General features: G+C 41.5%; 4 protein-coding genes across 4 annotated transcripts in view; 3 read left to right on the top strand and 1 right to left on the bottom strand.

The window, feature by feature from the left end:
- Positions 1–598: 598 nt before the first annotated feature.
- Positions 599–5,381, top strand: LOC308380795 (E3 ubiquitin-protein ligase TRIM35-like). The gene is made up of 6 exons (XM_080858201.1): positions 599–1,002; positions 1,713–1,808; positions 3,200–3,430; positions 3,631–3,653; positions 3,730–3,857; positions 4,061–5,381. Exons 1-6 carry the CDS (start codon positions 616–618, stop codon positions 4,573–4,575), a joined length of 1,380 nt encoding a protein of 459 aa, XP_080714327.1. The 5' UTR covers positions 599–615; the 3' UTR covers positions 4,576–5,381.
- Positions 5,382–8,216: 2,835 nt separating this feature from the next.
- LOC308380793 (E3 ubiquitin-protein ligase TRIM35-like) lies at positions 8,217–11,602 on the bottom strand. Its single transcript, XM_080858199.1, has 6 exons — positions 11,086–11,602; positions 10,832–10,927; positions 10,194–10,424; positions 9,965–9,987; positions 9,771–9,889; positions 8,217–9,374 (listed from the first exon to the last, which is right to left on the bottom strand). The coding sequence occupies exons 1-6, from the start codon at positions 11,470–11,472 to the stop codon at positions 8,827–8,829; spliced, it is 1,404 nt and encodes a 467-aa protein (XP_080714325.1). The 5' UTR covers positions 11,473–11,602; the 3' UTR covers positions 8,217–8,826.
- Positions 11,603–12,335: 733 nt separating this feature from the next.
- LOC308380751 (E3 ubiquitin-protein ligase TRIM35-like) overlaps positions 12,336–21,641 on the top strand; it is a gene marked incomplete at its 3' end in the record, with an annotated part of 284,739 nt that continues 275,433 nt past the window's right edge. Inside the window, exon 1 of the mRNA XM_080858155.1 lies at positions 12,336–12,775. Within this exon, the coding sequence (XP_080714281.1) occupies positions 12,533–12,775 (243 nt within the window). The 5' untranslated portion in view covers positions 12,336–12,532. The remainder of the gene's footprint in view (positions 12,776–21,641) is intronic.
- Positions 13,520–18,733, top strand: LOC308380057 (E3 ubiquitin-protein ligase TRIM35-like; the record flags this gene model as incomplete). Its single annotated transcript, XM_080857340.1, has 7 exons — positions 13,520–13,832; positions 13,974–14,131; positions 16,638–16,709; positions 17,111–17,341; positions 17,531–17,553; positions 17,629–17,747; positions 18,108–18,733. 7 exons carry the CDS (start codon positions 13,520–13,522, stop codon positions 18,623–18,625), a joined length of 1,434 nt encoding a protein of 477 aa, XP_080713466.1. The 3' UTR covers positions 18,626–18,733.

The following is a 21,641-nucleotide window of genomic DNA, read 5'->3' as shown; positions in this document are numbered from 1 at the left end:
GATTTCTTTTCTTGATTTTTCAACCGATCAGCTTCAGAGACTTCTGATTGGTCTGAGCTGCTTTTATTTCTCTCCCCTTATCTACCCACTGTAACCGGAAGAAATGGACTGGAGTCTGCTGAGCCCTAATCAGTTTCAGAAGTATCTAATTACCTAGTCAAACATGGCCAATGCTTTGATGATTCGGGAAGATGGAAGAATCTGTCGGTAGACGAAGGGTACACCGGCCAAAACGATTGGCCTACTGGAAGCTACAATGTTTGAAACCGCGTCGACGTTCACTGAAGTAGTTCCGTTCTGCAAGCAACAACAACTACTACGATAGGGCATTGACAAACCCTGCTGTAGGTGGCGGTATGCGCGTGTGACCCGTCATTAACACAAACCAGAAGAAGAAGAAGAAGAAGAAGAAAAAGAAGTGAACGCTGCTTCAAACATTTTGGAATAATTACTTCCAGTTGGCCGATCATCTATTTTCATGCAGAAGCATGGGCTATTCTTACTTTACCGACGATAGACTGGGATTTACTGAGGTGATTTTTGACGAATAGAAAGTGAAAGTTAAGTGTACACACTCAAAGTGTCCAGCGAAGTGACTGTTACTGTGAGAGGAGGATGGCATCTAAACGCTCTTTCCCTGAAGAGGATTATACCTGTCCTATTTGCTGTGACATTTTCAAGGATCCCATTATTCTTTTGTGCAGTCACAGCTTCTGCAAAGACTGCCTTCAGAAGTGCTGGAGAGAGAAGACATCTAAAGAGTGTCCAGTTTGTAGAAGACAATCTTCATTGGACAATCCGCCACTGAATTTGTCGTTGAGGAATGTATGTGAGTCTTTCCTGAAGGAGAAGAGCGTTGGAGGGCTCTGCAGTCTGCACGGAGAGAAAGTCAAGCTGTTCTGTCTTGAGGATAAACAGCCCATATGTGTAGTGTGTCAGGCTTCAAGGAAACACTCAGGACACCAATTCCTTCCCATAGATGAAGCTGCGCTGGATTCTAAAGTGAGTTTCTATTATTTTCTTATAGGTGGAAATGTTCTTTATGACTATGCAATGGGCATTCTTTGCCTTCTGTATCTGTGCTGTTACTGAAGGAGTATCCACAACAACAGAAAATGAGTAGCCTATAGATAATCAGAATCAGAATCAGCTTTTATTGGCCAAGTTAGTTTGCACAAACAAGGAATTTGTCTTGGTGCAGTGGCTCTCAGTGTGCTTACACATATTACACATATATACATCAAACACAAAACAATGCAACAGTGCAAATCAGTACAACAGTGCAAAACAATACAATACAACAGTGCAATGGATAAACAATAGTGCAAAGTGGAGAGTCCAGGAAGAGCAGCCATAAATAAATACTACATGGTATTGGGTTATACAGGAAGGGTGAAAAAAATTGATATGGTTGCGGGGGTAATTCTACATTGGTTATTTTTATTGTCCCACAGAGGGTTAACTGTTCAGGAGAGAGACAGCAAGAGGGAAGAAACTGTTCTTGTTTGTGGAGGTCTTGGCGAACAGAGATCTGTAGCGCCTACCAGAGGGGAGGAGTTGAAACTTGTGTCCAGGGTGGGAGGGGTCTGCAGTTATTTTTCATGCCCGCCTGGAAGCCTGGATGTGAACAGGTCTTTGATGACGGGCAGGTTGGCACCAATGATCCTTAGGTAATCAATAATCATAGTGTATTATGTATTTGTTCATTTTAGGAACAACTCAATGCTGTACTGAAGCCCTTGCAAGAGAAACTGAAAGAATTTGAACGAGTCAAAAAAACATATGACCAAACAGCCAGTCATATTAAGGTGAGATTTACCAGAAGAACCTGTTTTGGAAAGAGACCATTGACTTCATGACACTGTTTCTGACATTGTGTAATATTACCTGTATGATATGATCAGGGTTCACGCTAGACTTTTTCTTGGCCGGACAAATGTCCGACGCTATTCCAGAATATCGGCCATTTGGAATGTCTACCGGACGTTATTCACTAATAGCCTAATTAAATAACCACCAAAACTCCAAATGAGAAACGACACAAATGTTTTAAAAATCAGGAGCTTCCAAACACTCAAGTAATTCTGTCAATCCGCAAAACTGATTCCTTGGGATGTCACGTTTAGCCATATGATACACCACTTTCATTTGTGCCACGAGTGCATCTCTTTTAGATTTAGTGGCGTTATCGCAGTGCACTCTCATTGCACTTTGCTGCGGTGTTAGGGACATAGCGGCTCTGTGGTCAGACGACTCGCTATGGTCAACTAAGGCAGATCTTTTTAAATTCATGGAGCCTTTCGTAAAGCCATTTAACTTGCCTGCTCTCTCACAAATTCTACAGAACATTGTGTCTCGACCATCCACCTTTTCCGAACTTAGCCAACGGAATTGCTCGAGCCATTCAGCTTTAAAACTCCTTTTAAGTTTTTTGGCAGGCGCATTTCCTAAATCCGTCGGGACCTCGGATGCTGTACTTGGAGTCGAATAATTTCTTGACGAATCATTAGGCCTATCAAGGCTATCAGTTGTCTTTTTGAAGAACTGACCGAGAGACGTCTGCTTAGCCTTTTTGATATTTTGTTTATTTTAGTGAACAGTTTTTAGCGGGGAAACCAGCCTGCGTGTGTTGCGGAACCTCGACCAGCGCATGTTCCGAATGCAATCCAAATCTGCTTTAGAACTTTTTTTTAATTACATAGCAGGCTGATTATATTCAGGTTTATGTTACAGTTGTTTTGTTGTTTTCATATGTTACCGATTAATCATAGCCTACATACATATTTTCTATCGGACATTTGGGCCGTTTACATCTTATTATACCGGCCATTCTTGCGTTCAATCGGCCAATGTCCGGCCATAGCCGGCTAACGTGAACACTGGATATGATACGTAAACAACTTGTATTGTGTAGCTATTCAGTTTCATTGCAACTACAATTGAAGTAACATCAAGCATCTCACCCGAGCAATTTGATACAGATATTACAAGCTCACAAACTGATATTTATTTTATTAATATCATTAAGAAAATTAGAGCAATGATTTCACAACATGGTAGTTCAGCCCTGGGATAAACTGCTCATGCTGGCAACAGTGATACACATGATTCCTTTGATAATATTAATATTTGATAAATTAACGTTGTTTTGAGTAGGTAACTTGTATGACTGATGTCCCTTTGATGTGTGATATTCAAGGTCCAGGCCCATCAGTCAGAGAAGCAGATCAAGGAGGAGTTTGAGAAGCTTCATCAGTTTCTGAAAGATGAAGAGGAGGCCAGAATAAGAGCACTGAAGGAGGAAGAGAAGCAGAAGACTTCCATTATGAAAGAAAAGATTGAAGAAATGAGCAAGGAGATGTCCTCTATTTCAGATACAATAACAGCCATTGAGAAGCAGATGGTTGCTGAAGACATAATCGTCTTACAGGTATGGACATGTGGTTTCAGCTCAGTTTGAAAAATGGCGAAATGTTAGACAGTTTCAGTTTTGTTATGTATTTCTTTTGATCTTTTGTTCATATCATTCATCATTACTGTCCATTGCTTGTACAAGAAGTAAGCCATCAAGTCAGACACAGTATATTGAAATTAACTTAACTGAAATCTGTGCTGTTTGCTTTTTTCCAGAACTTCAAGGCTTCCATGGAAAGGTGAGAGATTTCAATTTACCCTTTCCTTGCCTGAACCCACACTAAAACTAGTGCTAACTCCAGTCTGTTTTCATAGTCCTGCACACACACTACAAAAACCACAGGGAGTTTCAGGAGTTTCAGGAGCTCTGATTGATGTGGCAAAGCACCTGGGCAACCTGAGGTTCAGAGTCTGGGAGAAGATGAAGGACATAGTTCAATTCAGTGAGTTCTATTTCACCTACGACACACACACACACACACACACACACACACACACACACACACACACACACACACACACAGTATAACTTCAACTTAAAATCAATTTACAGCTAAATGATGCATTAAGAGCCAATCAGCTAACAGTAAAACAAGTCATACCACCTGAGTCCATTTGCTCACCCTCTCCTCATCTCTCTGTTCAGCTCCTGTACTGTTGGACCCAAACACTGCTGAACAATCGCTCATCATTTCTGAGGATCTGACCAGTTTTGAATCGTCATATCCTAGCCAGACACTCCCTGACAATCCAGAAAGATGTAATGTCCTTGAGTGTGTCCTGGGCTCTGAGGGCTTCAACTCAGGGTCACACTGCTGGGATGTTGAAGTTGGATTCAGTACACAATGGCGTGTGGGTGTGACCACAGAGTCCAACCAGAGGAAGAGGGACACCTTCTCATGGGACAGAGTGTGGCGTGTGGAGTATGATGAGTATGATAGATTTGATTATACAGGACCTGTGCATGTATTGGAACAGAGCCTCCACACACTCAGAGTGCATTTGGATTTGGATAAAGGACAGCTGTCATTCTCTGATCCTCTAGAAAATACACACTTACACACTTTCAAACACACATTCACTGAGAAAGTCCTTCCCTTCTTCTGCAGCCCCCTGTCACCATTGAGTATTTATCCCCCTGAAGCCCTCGGTGACCATTGAACAACGCAGACTATGTTGAGACTAACTCCAAAATCTTAAGTGTTCCATTGAGTAAAAAAAACAATCCATCAACACAATTAATTGGTCTTTATCTAAATCTGTGCTTTTCCAATATAAAATATGTATCCTCTGTGGTAGTTTCATATGGAACATGTAGCTGTTAAGTTGAATTACTACACTTCCCTCCCAACACTAGCAGTAGGTGATATTTGCTGCTGGTGATTATGAGGTTAAACTTGAGTAGGCCTCAATTGTTTGTGTGGTATTGTTTTATAATCATTTATGACATTTTCGCGTTACTTTGTCATCTTCCCTCTCAGCAGTGTCCCCAGTTTATGTTGATTGGTATTGATCACAGTTACTGTTATTGATCACCGTTACTCCATCAGTTACTTTTGAACATTGTCCTGCTGTGCAGCAGGTGATTTTCTTTTATTCTTCATGAACAAGAACCTGATTGTCCACATGTGAGGAACCAGAGACAGACTCACACACTCTGATGCTGCACTGATGAGGTCATCACTCATCACTCCAGTCCAGTTGAGTCCAGTTCTGTGTTTACCACGGCTCAGTAAAGGGAGAGACCTGTGAGTCTGGGAGCAGCTGGGAAATCTGAAGTTCAGAGTTCATTTAATCATACACAACACACACATGCTAACTTGGACATCAACATGTACATTAGTACCGCCATTCAATCATTATTTTACATATTTTAATTGTCATTGCTGTGCATTGCTTTTGATACAAGGTTTGCTCAATGCAGATACCATATCGAAATTAATAAAAATGTTACGTTTTGAAATGACTTCAATTGTTATGGCTAATTTTCTTTCATCAAAACTTCAAATCTACATAGGAAGGTGACCGGTTTTCTTTTCTCTCAGTTTAAAGCCAAACTAAAACTGGTGTTAACTAAAGTCTGTCAGCCTAAGGCTGGAACCCAGTGCTCACTGCAGAATCAGAAGAAAGTCTCGGTTCTGATTGTTTGGGAAAGAACCAAAGCACAATGTGCTTGCAGTGGATAACAGGTTTTGACTAGGGCTGTGAAATGATTTAAACATTTTATCAAATTATTCACAGGTTTCTGTGGATTAATCATGCTCAATCACATATTACCACTTTTCTCTATATTTTTCTGAAAAAAAGATCTATGGCAAAAGATGGATATATACACTTCAAATGTATTCTTTTTTTTTACAACAAAATAATCCTGATGTAATGAAATCCTTAATTTCCCTCGGGATTAATAAAGTATCCATCTATTTATGTAATGTAAATGTAAATGTAATTTATAATGATATGGCTTTTGTATCAAATCACCAGGCTATTGCTCTCAGGCTGTGCCTTATGCATACTTGGGATACTCAGGAGTAGGTTGCCCATTCTCACACACACACTCAAAGAGCTCACACACACACACACACACACACACACACACACACACACACACACAAAGAGCTGAGACCTAGCACAGAACCTCCCACATAGACCTTATAAACCTTATTTTGATAGCAATTCAAAACACCTCGTTCAGATCAATAATTAAATCCCATACAGCTGCTTAGCTTTAACTTATGCAGTGATGAAATTATTGCTTTGATTCTTTACCTCCTTTGTTTAGGGCTTTAGAAATGAGTTAAATAAATTATGGATTAATTCGCCATTTTTTTAACCCATTTAACGCATGTGCAGAATGAACTTCCAATAAACCCACAATTGACCGTTCGTGAAACTCCTCCCTAGAGCGGCCCTTGTCCAATCCTACCTTAGCAACCGCTACTAAGAGAAAAGGGTCCGACAACTCTGAGGTCTGAGCAGCACAGTGAAACGGTGTTCCTACGGGACTTGTAGATCTGACACAAGGTAACCTGAGATTTTAGAAGGACAAGTTGTTTTGTTTACCACATTTCTAAAGCCCTTAACAAAGGAGGAAAGGTGCTGGCTGTGGATTTAACAGTGTGGGAGACCCCGCTCCCAACTCAATGTATCAAAGATCAACAAACACACAAATGTCTGCTCCAAAGTAAATGAAGCTTTTTGCAGCTAGCTATATATATGTACAGTAAGAAGTAGAATATGACACAGAAGAATTGTAATATAAACAGAATTGGGACCAGCAGCAATTGAGGTAGAAGTGATATATATATACTGTATATATAGTCAATGCATGGGGGGGAGGGGTCAGATGATAACAGTGGGTGCCGATGATTGTGTGAAGTCTGAGTTGGAGCGGGTGATGGGTGTGAATGTGGGGTGATCAACCCTGCAGTAATACACATTCCGATCGTCAGCCAGTTGAGGGTTCTCCTTGGACCGGGGGGAGGTTTTGGTTTTCCTAGAGTTGGTGATGTCCTGCAGGCCTCTCCACACAAAACCAGAGTTAGCTACAGCCTGTTTTTCAGCTTTTCAGAGTAGTTTCTCTTTGCTACTCTGATCTCCTTAGACAGTAGTGTGTTTCTAGCCTGGTTGTGTGTGTGTGTGTGTGTGTTTCTGGCCTGGTTGTACAGGATCCTGTCTCCACTCATCCTCTTTGGCTTGAGGAGGCTGCTTGAGCTTGGCTGTGAACCATGGTTTATTGTTATTAAAGATGCAGTACGTTTTGGTGGGTACAAACATGCCTTCTCAAAAACTGATGTATGACGTCACAGTGTCCAGTGATGTAGCTGCGGCCTCAAAAACACCCCAGTCAGTGCAGTCAAAGCAGGCCTGTAGTTCCAGCTTTGACACGTTGGTCCATTTCCTCTGTTTTCACCACAGGCTTTGCAGATTTGCAAGGAGCTTAACATACTGTATCAACCTTGAACAAAACGTCCCAAAAAGCCAATTATGAACTTTTTTTATTTTGATCTTATAGCATTTTGTGAATGGGCAACCTACTCCTGAGTATCCCAAGTATGCATAAGGCACAACCTGAGCAATAACCTGGTGATTTGATACAAAAGCCATATCATGATAAATAGATGGATACTTTATTAATCCCGAGGGACATTAAGGATTGCATTACATCACGATCATCATTTTCGGTATATTAATGTTACATATGGAATAGCATAGATAACTGATAAAGAACTGCTGAGTTGCAACACCATTGTTTTTGATGTAAAATTAATTTGATAAATGTTTTTTCACAATTGTTTTTGTTGTAAAAAAAAGAATACATTTGAAGTATATACATCCATCTTTTGTCATTAATCTTTTTCTCAAAAAATATACAGAGAAAAGCGACAATATGTGATTAAGCATGATTAATCCACAGAAACCTGTGAATAATTTGATAAAATGTTTAAATAATTTCACAGCCCTATTCAAAACCCATTATTCACTGCACATTGTGCTTTGGTTCTTTGCCAAACAATCAGAACCGAGACTTTCTTCTGATTCTGCAGCGTGCACTGGGTTCCAGCCTTAGGCTGACAGACTTTAGTTAACACCAGTTTTAGTTTGGCTTTAAACTGAGAGAAAAGAAAAACGGTCACCTTTCTATGGTAGATTTGAAGATTTGATGAAAGAAAATTAGTCATTTCAAATCGTAACATTTTTATTAATTCGATATGGTACCTGCAGGAGCAAACCTTGTATCAAAAGCAATGCACAGCAATGACATTTAAAAAATTAAAAATAATGATTGAATGGCGGTACTTATGTACATGTTTATGTCCAAGATAGCATGTGTGTGTTGTGTATGATTATATGAACTCTGAACTTCAGGTTGGCCAGCTGCTCCCAGACTCACAGGTCTCTCCCTTTACTGAGCCGTGGTAAACACAGAACTGGACTCAACTGGACTGGAGTGATGAGTGATGACCTCATCAGTGCAGCATCAGAGTGTGTGAGTCTGTCTCTGGTTCCTCACATGTGGACAATCAGGTTCTTGTTCATGAAGAATAAAATAAAATCACCTGCTGCACAGCATGTGATTAATAACAACAGTTATGGTGGTGATTCATGAACCATTCAAAGGTTTTTACCAACTCAAATATGCGGACAGAAGGAAGTTTTTGGTTATATTGAGGCCCACTCAAGTTTCACCTCATAATCACCAACAGAAAATATCACCTACTGCTAGTGTTGGGAGGGAAGTGTATTACTTCTACTTAACAGCCACATGTTCCGTATGAACCTACCACAGAGGATACGTATTTTATATTATAAAAAAAAACACACATTTAGATATAGAACAGTGAATTGTGTCACTGGAACACTTAATATTTTGGAGTTAGTCTCAACGTGGTCTGCGTTGTCCAATAGTCACTAGAGCACAATGGGCGTTGTGGGTAAAATACTCAGTGGTGACCTGGGACTGTAGTAGATAGGAAAGACTTTCTCCATGAATGTGAGTCTGAACGTGCGTAAGTTTCTGTTTTGTAGAGTATCAGAGAATGACACCTGTCCTTTATCCAAATCCAGATGCACTCTGAGTTTGTGGAGATTCTGTTTCAATACATACACAGGTCCTATTTTATCCCATCCAAAGGCATCATACTCTACATAATCTGACCCATCGTACCCCACACCCCACACACTCTCCCATGAGAAGGTGTCCCTCCTCCCCTGGTTGGACTCTGGGGTCACACCCACACACCAGTTTGTACTGTGTCCAACTTCTACTTCCCAGTAGTGTGACCCTGAGCTGAAGCCCTCAGAGCCCAGGACAGCGCTATAGACATTAAATCTTTCTGGATTATCAGGAATGTCTTGTATTGGGAGTGTCTGAGTAAGACTTGACTCTTGTAAGCTGGTGAGATCCGCAGAAACGTTGAGCCATGGGCTTGCAGTGTTTGGGTCCAACAGTACAGGAGCTGAACAGAGAGATGAGGAGAGGGTGAGCAAATGGACTCAGGTGTATGACTTCTTTTACTGTTGGATGGTTGGATCTTACTGAGTCATTTAGATGCAACATTTTTTTTAAGTTGATGTTATACTGTGAGTGTGTGTGTGTGTGTGTGTGTGTGTGTGTGTGTGTGTATGCCTGTGTGTGTTGTGTGTGTGTTGTGTATGTGTATGCATGTGTGTGTGTGTGTGTGTGTGTGTGTGTATATGTGTGTATATATTTGTATTTTTTTTTTTTAAGTTGATGTTACACTGTGAGTATGTGTGTGTATGTGTATGCCTGTGTGTGTGTGTGTGTGTGTGTGTGTGTGTGTGTGTCTGTGTGTGATTGTGCCTGTGTGTGTCGTAGGTGAAATAGAACTCACTGAACTGAACTATGTCCTTCATCTTCTCCCAGACTCTGAACCTCAGGTTGCCCAGGTGCTTTGCCACATCAATCAGAGCTCCTGAAACTCTCTGTGGTTTTTGCAGTTTATGTGCAGGACTAGAAAACAGACTGGAGTTAGCACTAGTTTTAGTGTGGGTTCAGGCAAAGAAAGGGTACATTGAAATCTCTCACCTTTCCATGGAAGCCTTGAAGTTCTGGAAAACAGCATACAGCACAGATTTCAGTTCAGTTAATTTCAATATTCTGTGTCTGACTTGATGGCTTACTTCTTGTCCACACAATGGATAGTAATGATACATTATATAACAAAAGATGAAAATAAATATATAGCAAAACTGAAAATATGTATTAATATCATAAATATCTCACCATTTATACAACTGAAACCAAATGTCCATACCTGTAAGAAGATTATGTCTTCAGCAACCATCTGCTTCTCAATTGCTGTTATTGTATCTGAAAGAGTGGACATCTCCTTGCTCAATCTTTCAATCCTCTCTTTCATAATGGAAGTCTTCTGCTTCTCTTCCTCCTTCAGTGCTCTTATTCTGGCCTCCTCTTCATCTTTCAGAAACTGATGAAGCTTCTCAAACTCCTCCTTGATCTGATTCTCTGACTGATGGGCCTGGACCTTGAATAACACGCACAAAAGGGACTACATTCATAAAATGTTTCCCCCCAAAACCAAAATAATATGTCTAATATTAATATTGTTAAAGTAATCATGTCTGTTTCTGTGAACAGCATGAGCAGTTCATCCAAGGGCTGAACGATCATGTGGTGAAATCATTGCTCTAATTTTCTTTATGATACTAATAAAATAAATATCAGTGTGTGTACTTGTAGCCTAATATCTGGATCAAATTGCTCAGGTGAGATGCTTGATGTGACTTCAATTGTAGTTGTAATGAAACTGAATAGCTACACAATACAAGTTATTTACTTATCATACCACACAGGTAATATTACACAATTCCAGAAACAGTGTCATGAAGTCAATGGTCTCTTTCTGAAACAGGTTGTTCTAGTAAATCTCACCTTAATGTGCCTGGCTGTTTGGTCACATGTTTTTTTAACTCGTTCGAATTCTTTCAGTTTCTCTTGTAAGGGCTTCAGTACAGCATTGAGTTGTTCCTGAAATGAACAAATACATTATACACTATGATTATTCATACTAATTTTCTGTTGTTGTGGATACTCATTCAGTAACAGCACAGATACAGAAGGCAAAGTTTGCCCATTGCATAGTCATAAATTACATTTCCACCCATAAGCAAATAATAGAAACTCACTTTATAATCCAGCGCAGCTTCATCTATGGGAAGGAACTGGTGTCCTGAGTGTTTCCTGGAAGCCTGACACACCAGACATATAGGCTGTTTATCCTCCAGACAGAACAGCTTGACTTTCTCACCGTGCAGACTGCAGAGCCCTCCAGCGCTCTTCTCCTTCAGGAAAGACTCACATAAATTCCTCAAAGACAAATTCAGTGGCGGATTGTCCAATGGAGATCGTCTTCTACAGACTGGACACTCTTTAAATGTCTTCCCTCTCCAGAACTTTTGAAGGCAGTCTTTGCAGAAGCTGTGACTGCACAAAAGAAGGACGGGATCCTTGAAAATGTCATAGCAAATAGGACAGTTATAATCCTCTTCAGGGAAAGAGCGTTTAGTTGCCATCCTCCTCTCACAGAAACAGTCACTTCTCTGGAAACTTTGTGTGTACACTTAACTTTCACTTTCTATTCCTCAAAAATCACCTCGGTAAATCCCAGTTTACCGTCGGTACAGTAACAAAAGCCTATGATTCTAGACTAAAATAGATCTCCTGACTAAAAGTGTCGAACTGAAGAGGCAGGATAGCAGACATGAAGAGAAATGCCTCGTGGGTCAATGTTCATTTCCTGATTTTTCGTCCGATCAGCTTCAGAGACTTCTGATTGGTCTGAGCTGATTTGATTTCTCTCCCCTTACCCAGAGCCCTACCTACTGTAAGTATATAACTGGAAGAACAGGACTGGACTCTGGTGAGCCCTTAGCAGTGAAGAAGTATCTCATTACCTAGTCAAACATGGCCAATGCTTTGTTGCTTCACTAAGATGGAAATAATGTGGTTATATTTAATTATTAAAAGTGTGAAGACGGAGTCAGGGTAAAGGCAAATAGTTTGTATTATGAAGAAGTGAGAAAATATAGCAGTAGGTAAAACAAATAAAGCATTTATTTGCTAGCCAATATAGTTTCACAGGCAGAACGAAAGATATCTGGATATCCAGTACATCTTTAACTTCTTTATTATACAAACATAAGGACTTAGAGTTGTATAAAGTCTTTCGCGAAGTTCAACAAACTTAATCAGCGATTGTATTCAGCTGTTGACAGTGTCGAAAAGTGACGCATGCGCAACTACCATCGTGTACTGGACTACCATGTTGTAGTGACAAACGGAACTACTTTAACGCTGCTGTAGGTGGCGCTATGCGCCTGTAGGTGTAACCCGCCATTAACCGAAAGAAGAAGATGAAGATGAAGAAGAAGAAGAAGTGAACGCTGCTTCAAACATTCTGGAATAGTTACTTCGAGTAGGCCGATATTTTTTTTTCCTTCTAGAAGCATAGGCTTTTCTTACTTTACCGACGATAAACTGGGATTTACTGAGGTGATTTTTGACGAATAAGAGTGAAAGTTAAGTGTACACACTCAAAGTTTCCAGCGAAGTGACTGTTTCTGTGAGAGGAGGATGGCATCTAAACGTTCTCTACCTGAAGATGATTATACCTGTCCTATTTGCTATGACATTTTCAAGGATCCCATCATTCTTTTGTGCAGTCACAGCTTCTGCAAAGACTGCCTTCAGAAGTGCTGGAGAGAGAAGACATCTAAAGAGTGTCCAGTTTGTAGAAGACGATCTTCATTGGACAATCCGCCACTGAATTTGTCTTTGAGGAATTTATGTGAGTCTTTCCTGAAGGAGAAGAGCGCTGGAGGGCTCTGCAGTCTGCACGGTGAGAAAGCCAAGCTGTTCTGTCTGGAGGATAAACAGCCCATATGTCTGGTGTGTCAGGCTTCCAGGAAACACTCAGGACACCAGTTCCTTCCCATAGATGAAGCTGCGCTGGATTATAAAGTGAGTTTCTATTATTTTCTTATAGGTGGAAATGTTATTTATGACTATGCAATGGGCATTCTTTGCCTTCTTTATCTCTGCTGTTACTGAATGAGTATCCACAACAACAGAAAATGAGTATAGATAATCATAGTGTATTATGTATTTGTTCATTTTAGGAACAAGAACAAGCTGAGTGCCTCTTGACTGCTGCTGTGTGTATCTGTATGTACTGGCTTGGTTTTTACTATTTTAAAACTAATACTACTGTGAATACTGCTTGAATACTCATTGGATAGGCAATCAGGCAACTTCCTGAGGGCAATCAATCTAGTTTCACTCAGTCACTTTCTGAATTGCTAGGACACACCTGAAGGTAATTAGGCTCCTTTGTCTCTGCAACTGCTGGGCGGGTCTTCAGCCGGACGCAATCAGTGAATCTGCTATTTCAATAGGACTGATACTGAAGCGTCAGCGTAAGTGTCAGCCCTCGTGTTGAGCCCTTTTCGTGTGAAGACATTTTCGGGTAAAGACATACAAGTCTACCTGTGCAAGTCCACCGAAGCAAGGACACGAACAAGGTAAACCTTCAAACCAATACAAAAATTTGTCTTTCTAGTCATGTGTCACAGCAGTATCTCTGTTGTCACTCGCTGTCACAAGAGATCCCAGCGCACCAGAAGGCAGCGCAACCTGGGTAACCTCCGCTCATTTCAACAAACCTCATCTGCTGTAACCTCCTTCTCTGTTGGCCTGTGGAACTGCCAGTCTGCAGGCAACAAAGCCAACTTCATTTCAGGTTATGCCAATCACCTCTCACTAGGGCTCTTAGCTCTCACTGAGACTTGGATCAAACCTGAAGACACTGCTGTCCCGGCAGCACTCTCCACTAACTACGCCTTCTCCCATACATCTCGGCCATCTGGTCGTGGAGGTGGGACGGGGCTGTTGATCTCGGAAAACTGGAAATTTACTCCACTGCTGTCTTCAAACAGGTATGCCTCGTTTGAATATCATGCAATTATGGTAACTGCTCCTGTTAAAACATATGTGATTGTTATCTACCGGCCACCAGGACAACTGGGCGATTTCGTCCATGAGCTGGACACCCTGCTGTCAGCCATCCCTGACCATGAGTGTCCAATACTCATCCTTGGCGACATGAACATCCACCTAGACAACCCCAACTCGGCTGACTTCCGGACCCTGGTCCACTCGTTCGACCTACAACAGGTACCCACTCCCCCAACTCACAAAGCAGGGAAAGAGCTCGACCTCATCCTTGCTCGGAACTGCACCACGGAAAACCTAACTGTAACCCCTCTCCATCTCTCAGACCACTTCTTCATTCGCTTTGATGTTCGACTCATTGAGCAACCCTCTGTCCCTCCTCCTATGGTCTCGTTCCGGCGCAACCTCCGCAAACTCTCCCCCACTCACTTTTCCTCCCTGGTTTCCTCTACTCTTCCACCTTTATCCACCTTCTCCTCACTAGGTGTCAATGACGCCACAGAATCTCTCTGCTCCACTCTAAGCTCATGCTTGGACAGTTTGTGTCCACTTTCTACCAGACCTGCGCGAGCTACCCAGTCTCATTCATGGCTGAGTGATACCCTCCGAACGCAGCGCTCCAATCTCAGAGCGGCTGAGAGAAAGTGGCACAAATCTGCAGCACAGGACGATCTTGCAAGCTACCAGACACTGCTGGCCTCCTTCTCAACCAGCATCACTGCTGCTAAGAAAACTTTTTTCAATGACAAAATCAACAGTGCAACCGATGCTCGGAAACTATTTTCCACCTTCAAAACTCTGCTCTACCCTCCTCCTCCTCCCCCAGCTACTACCCTCACAGCCGATAACTTTGCTTCCTTCTTCACAGAGAAAGTGGCAGCCATTGGGAAACAATTCGACCAACTGTCTTCCCCCCCTAAGGGCGCTACCATCAATAACTCATTTTTTCCCTCCTTCACCCCCCTCACTGAGAGTGAGGTCTCCAAAATCCTAGCAGGTAGCCGTCCAACTACATGCCCGCTGGACCCTATCCCATCCAACATCCTTCAAGCCATTTCCCCTGCCGTCCTACCGGCAATAACACAGGTGATTAATGCCTCTTTTAATTCTGCAACATTTCCTTCTTCATTCAAGGTGGCTCGGGTGACGCCGCTGCTCAAAAAGCCGTCTCTCGATCCCACTCAGGTGGAAAACTACCGACCGGTCTCACTTCTCACTCTCCTATCTAAAACACTTGAGAGGGCAGCCTCCAAACAGGTCACAGAGTTCCTGTCAACAAACAATCTCCTCGATCCAAACCAGTCTGGATTCAAAAGCGGTCACTCCACCGAAACAGCCCTGCTATCTGTGACAGAGGCTTTAAAAACAGCTAGAGCAGCAGCTCAATCCTCAGTTCTTGTCCTGCTTGACCTATCAGCTGCGTTTGATACAGTCAACCACCGCATTCTTCTGTCCATACTATCAAGTATGGGCATCTCAGGCAAGGCGCACTCCTGGTTTGAATCGTACCTCTCTGGGCGCTCATTCAAGGTGTCATGGCAAGGTCATCTATCTGTACCCCACCACCTCACCACTGGGGTGCCCCAGGGGTCTGTAATGGGACCACTTCTCTTTGCCATCTACACCACCTCGCTGGGCCCCATCATCCGCTCGCATGGTTTTTCCTACCACTGTTATGCCGATGATACTCAACTGGTTCTGTCCTTCCCTCCTGAGGACAACACTATTTCGGCACGGATCTCAGACTGTCTTGCTGATATATCCACATGGATGAAAAACCACCACCTCCAGCTGAACCTGGCCAAAACAGAACTGATGGTCTTCCCAGCCAAACAGTTCATCCACCACAACATCAACATCAAGACTGACTCTTTATCTCTGGCTCCATCCAAAACAGCAAGAAACCTCGGGGTCATTATTGACGACCAACTAACCTTCACAGCCCACATTGCCTCTGTCGCGAGGTCATGCCGCTTTGCGCTTTACAACATCCGCAAAATCAGGCCGTACCTAACCCAGTATGCCACCCAGCTCCTGGTGCAAACCTTGGTGGGTTCCCGCCTCGACTACTGCAACGCCCTCCTAACGGGCCTGCCGGCATGCGTGGTAAAACCACTACAGATGATCCAGAACGCAGCGGCGCGCCTGGTGTTCAACCAACCAAAGAGGGCACATGTCACCCTGCTACTCACTGAGCTCCACTGGCTGCCAGTAGCTGCTCGCATCAAATTCAAGTCACTTATGCTTGCCTACAAAGTGCTTACTGGGTCTGCTCCCACCTACCTAAATGCTCTTGTAAGGGCAAATGTCACACCCAGGACGCTGCGCTCATCCAGTGAGCGTCGTCTGGCACTGCCCCCAGTGCAAGCAAGGCAATCCAGACTATTCTCAGTTGTAGTTCCACGTTGGTGGAACGACCTGCCTAGCACTACCAGAGCAGGAGCGTCCCTCCCTACCTTTAAGAAACTCTTGAAGACCCAACTCTTCAAAGAGCACCTCTCTTCCTAAACTGGCACCTTGGCTCAACCTGCACTTAAGCAGCAACAGGCCCGCACTTCTTTTTTTTATTCTTTCTATGTCGTTTTATAAGCAATATTTATGGTTACACCAGGTTTTTTTAATGCTCTTAGCTTGATTGTTCTCCCTTGTACGTCGCTTTGGACAAAAGCGTCTGCTAAATGACTAAATGTAAATGTAAATGTAAATGTAACTCAATGCTGAACTGAAGCCCTTGCAAGAAAAACGAACAGAATTTGAACGAGTTAAAAAAACATGTGACCAAACAGCCAGGCACATTAAGGTGAGATTTACCAGAAGAGCCTGTTTTGGAAAGAGACCATTGACTTCATGACACTGTTTCTGACATTATGTTATATTACCTATATGATATGATACGTAAACAACTTGTATTGTGTAGCTATTCAGCTGTGTACAACTACACATGAAGTTACATCAAGCATCTCACCTGAGCAATTTGATACAGATATTACAAGCTCACCAACTGATATTTATATTATTAATATCATTAAGAAAATTAGAACAATGATTTCACCACATGGTAGTTCAGCCCTTGGATAAACTGCTCATGCTGGCAACAGTGATACACATGATTCCTTTGATAATATTAATATTTGATAAATTAACGTTGTTTTGAGTAGGTAACTTGTAAGACTGTCGTCCCTTTGATGTGTGTTATTCAAGGTCCAGGCCCATCAGTCAGAGAAGCAGATCAAGGAGGAGTTTGAGAAGCTTCATCAGTTTCTGAAAGATGAAGAGGAGGCCAGAATAAGAGCACTGAAGGAGGAAGAGAAGCAGAAGACTTCCATTATGAAAGAGAAGATTGAAGAATTGAGCAAGGAGATGTCCACTCTTTTAGATACAATAACAGACATTGAGAAGCAGATGGTTGCTGAAGACATAATCTTCTTACAGGTATGGACATGTGGTTTCAGTTCAGTTGTAAAAAGGGTGAAATGTTAGACAGTTTCAGTTTTGTTATGTATTTCTTTTGATCTTTTGTTTATATAATTCATCATTACTGTCCGTTTGCATGTACAAGAAGTAAGACACAGTATATTGAAATTAACTGAACTTAAATCTGTGCTGTTTGCTGTTTTCCAGAACTTCAAGGCTTCCATGGAAAGGTGAGAGATTTCAATTTACCCTTTCTTTGCCTAAACCCACACTACAACTAGAACTAACTCCAGTCTGTTTTCTAGTTCTGCACACACACTGCAAAAACCACAAGAAGTTACAGGAGCTCTGATTGATGTGGCAAAGCACCTGGGCAACCTGAGGTTCAGAGTCTGGGAGAAGATGAAGGACATAGTTGAGTTCAGTGAGTTCTATTTCAACTACGACACACACAGGCACAATCACACACACACACACACACACACACACACACACACACACACAAGCACACATACAGACACACACACATATACACACATATACACACATATACACACATATACACACATATACACACACACACACACACACACACATATACACACACACACACACACATATACACACACACTCACACAGTATAACATCAACTCAGAACCTCACAAACAACCTCAGGCCTGCGTGTGCATGCGTGTGTGTCGCTTGTGTGATTGATCAGCCAACAGTAAAACAAGTCATACCACCTGAGTCCATTTGTTCACCCTCTCCTCATCTCTCTGTTCAGCTCCTGTAGTGTTGGACCCAAACACTGCAAACCCAGAGCTCATCATTTCTGAGGATCTGACCAGCTTTGAATGGACAAATTCTACACAGACACTCCCTGACAATCCAGAAAGATTAAATGTCCCTGACTGCATCCTGGGCTCTGAGGGCTTCAACTCAGGGTCACACTGCTGGGATGTTGGAGTTGGATTCTGTACGCAATGGCTTGTGGGTGTGACCACAGAGTCCAACCAGGGGAAGAGGGACACCTTCTCATGGGACAGAGTGTGGCGTGTGGAGTATGATGAGTATGATAGATTTGATTATACAGGACCTGTGCATGTATTGGAACAGAGCCTCGACACACTCAGAGTGCATCTGGATTTGGATAAAGGACAGCTGTCATTCTCCGATCCTGTAGAAAATACACACTTACACACTTTCAAACACACATTCACTGAGAAAGTCTTTCCCTTCTTCTGCAGCCCCCTGTCACCACTATATATTGAGTCCAGTTCTGGGTTTACCACGGCTCAGTAAAGGAAGAGACCTGTGAGTCTGGGAGCAGCTGGGCAACCTGAAGTTCAGAGTTCATTTAATCATACACAACACACACATGCTAACTTGGACATTAACATGTACATTAGTACCGCCATTCAATCATTATTTTACATTAGTTCATTTTTGATTGTCATTGCTGTGCATTGGTTGTGGTACAATGTTTTGCTCAATGCAGTTACCATATATTGAGATTAATAAAGTATTATGATTTGAAATTTGTTTTTAATTGAAAGGACATATTTTCTTTTTAATCAGAACTTAAAATCTACCATATAAATGTGACAGAGTTTCTTTTCTCAGTTTAAAGCCAAACTTAAACAGTTGCTAACTAAAGTCTGTCAGCCTAAGGCTGGATCCCAGTGCACACTGCAGAATCCAGAGAGAGTTTCAGGCTTCTTATTGATGTGGCAAAGAACCAAAGCACAATGTGCTTGCAGTGGATATCAGGTTTTCACAGATAATAACATGTAAATGGTTTATGAAAAAGAACACACTCCCTATATCATCACAGTCCCTATATCAACGTGAAACATCATTGACCATGTCTTACAAGATAATTACATACTTCCACACTGCTTCACTAAGCACTCACCAGAGTCCAATCCAGTTCTTCCAGTTCTATACTTACCGTGGGTATCTTGTGTGAATCATTTTTACAGAACAGAACTCAGGCCGCTAACTTTTCTAGATTGCCTGAAGTACACCGCATTCCACATAAAAACAAGTTTGTCTGGTTTGTCAGGCTTAATGTTCAAAATCTGTTTTTTTTTGGTTGGGTTAAATTATGACATGTCACATTTCATATTGTGATAATGTTTTTTATTATACAGCTGATCAGAATGCTGCATTTGACATTGAACGGGCCATCCCGACATTCAGAGGTCCAATATTTATTCAGGTTGAGGTCCAACGGGTTTTGTGCTTCTTATCTGCATCTTTCATATCATTCTGCATTCTCCGCTAATCTAACCATAGTATTCTTTCATATCATTCTGCATTCTCCACTGATCTAACCATAGTATTCTTTCATATCATTCTGCATTCTCCACTGATCTAACCATAGTATTCTTTCATATCATTCTGCATTCTCCATCCACTGATCTAACCATAGTATTCTTTCATATCATTCTGCATTCTCCACTGATCTAACCATAGTATTCTTTCATATCATTCTGCATTCTCCACTGATCTAACCATAGTATTCTTTCATATCATTCTGCATTCTCCACTGATCTAACCATAGTATTCTTTCATATCATTCTGCATTCTCCATCCACTTATCTAACCATAGTATTCTTTCATATCATTCTGCATTCTCCGTCCACTGATCTAACCATAGTATTCTTTCATATCATTCTGCATTCTCCACTGATCTAACCATAGTATTCTTTCATATCATTCTGCATTCTCCGTCCACTGATCTAACCATAGTATTCTTTCATATCATTCTGCATTCTCCACTGATCTAACCATAGTATTCTTTCATATCATTCTGCATTCTCCACTGATCTAACCATAGTATTCTTTCATATCATTCTGCATTCTCCACTGATCTAACCATAGTATTCTTTCATATCATTCTGCATTCTCCACTGATCTAACCATAGTATTCTTTCATATCATTCTGCATTCTCCACTGATCTAACCATAGTATTCTTTCATATCATTCTGCATTCTCCACTGATCTAACCATAGTATTCTTTCATATCATTCTGCATTCTCCATCCACTTATCTAACCATAGTATTCTTTCATATCATTCTGCATTCTCCGTCCACTGATCTAACCATAGTATTCTTTCATATCATTCTGCATTCTCCACTTATCTAACCATAGTATTCTTTCATATCATTCTGCATTCTCCGTCCACTGATCTAACCATAGTATTCTTTCATATCATTCTGCATTCTCCACTTATCTAACCATAGTATTCTTTCATATCATTCTGCATTCTCCACTGATCTAACCATAGTATTCTTTCATATCATTCTGCATTCTCCACTTATCTAACCATAGTATTCTTTCATATCATTCTGCATTCTCCGTCCACTGATCTAACCAAAGTATTCACACTGGCACCAGCTCCAGCACCGGCACCGCCACGGCCTTGGTGGAAATGAGGTTTAATACATTTTCTTTTCAAAAACCTGTCTTGAAAATGAGCTGGAAGAAATGGCTGGTCATAATATGACTTGGTGTAACCAAGGTATACAAAGGTATCTTTAAGAATATTTAAATTGTGTAAGAATAGGAACTCATAAAAAGTTGTCTTATAATAAACATTGAACATTGATTACTTCTTTGATTCAACCTTTATTGGAAATCAATAACAGGTGAAACAGAATAGATGCAATGCAAATATTCAGTGAAATTAGAAGTTCAGAATAACTTTTTATGTAGAGAATGTCTGAAAAGTGATGTTGGAGCGCCCTTTACAGGAGGCAGTGTGTTCTAAACAGAACGCGAAACTCTTTGGAAATGAACGTCTTTACTGACGGAATTAGTTTGACTAAATTGAATTATTCGATGTAAAGTATTAGATGTAAAGTCCCACCCCTTCAGGGTTGGTGAAACAAGTGTGAACCAGAAAGTTACAATTCATACACTCGCATACATGCATACACACACACACAAACACTCTCAAACACACACACACTAACTTACACACACACATACACCCTCAGTCGTTCTCACACACACACCTCACAGACACTCATGCCTCACACACACACATGCCTCACACACACTCGCATACATGCATACACACACACACGACACGAACACTCTCTCAAAGACACACTCACTCACACCAACACACACACAATAAGGATGAGTCCACAGATCATCAGCTGGTTTGGTTTAGTGGATGTAATGATGAAGCCAGTGTTGAGTAAAGACCATATTTGCTCAAAAGAGCCGGTAAACACCATTCAGACACCTTCTTTTATACACCTCACTTATGCTCACTTACACACACACACACACACACACTCAAA

Source organism: Sprattus sprattus, assembly GCF_963457725.1.
Source record: "Sprattus sprattus genome assembly, chromosome: 19".
Lineage (NCBI taxonomy): Eukaryota > Metazoa > Chordata > Actinopteri > Clupeiformes > Clupeidae > Sprattus > Sprattus sprattus.
This window is presented reverse-complemented; position numbering and strand designations above follow the sequence as displayed.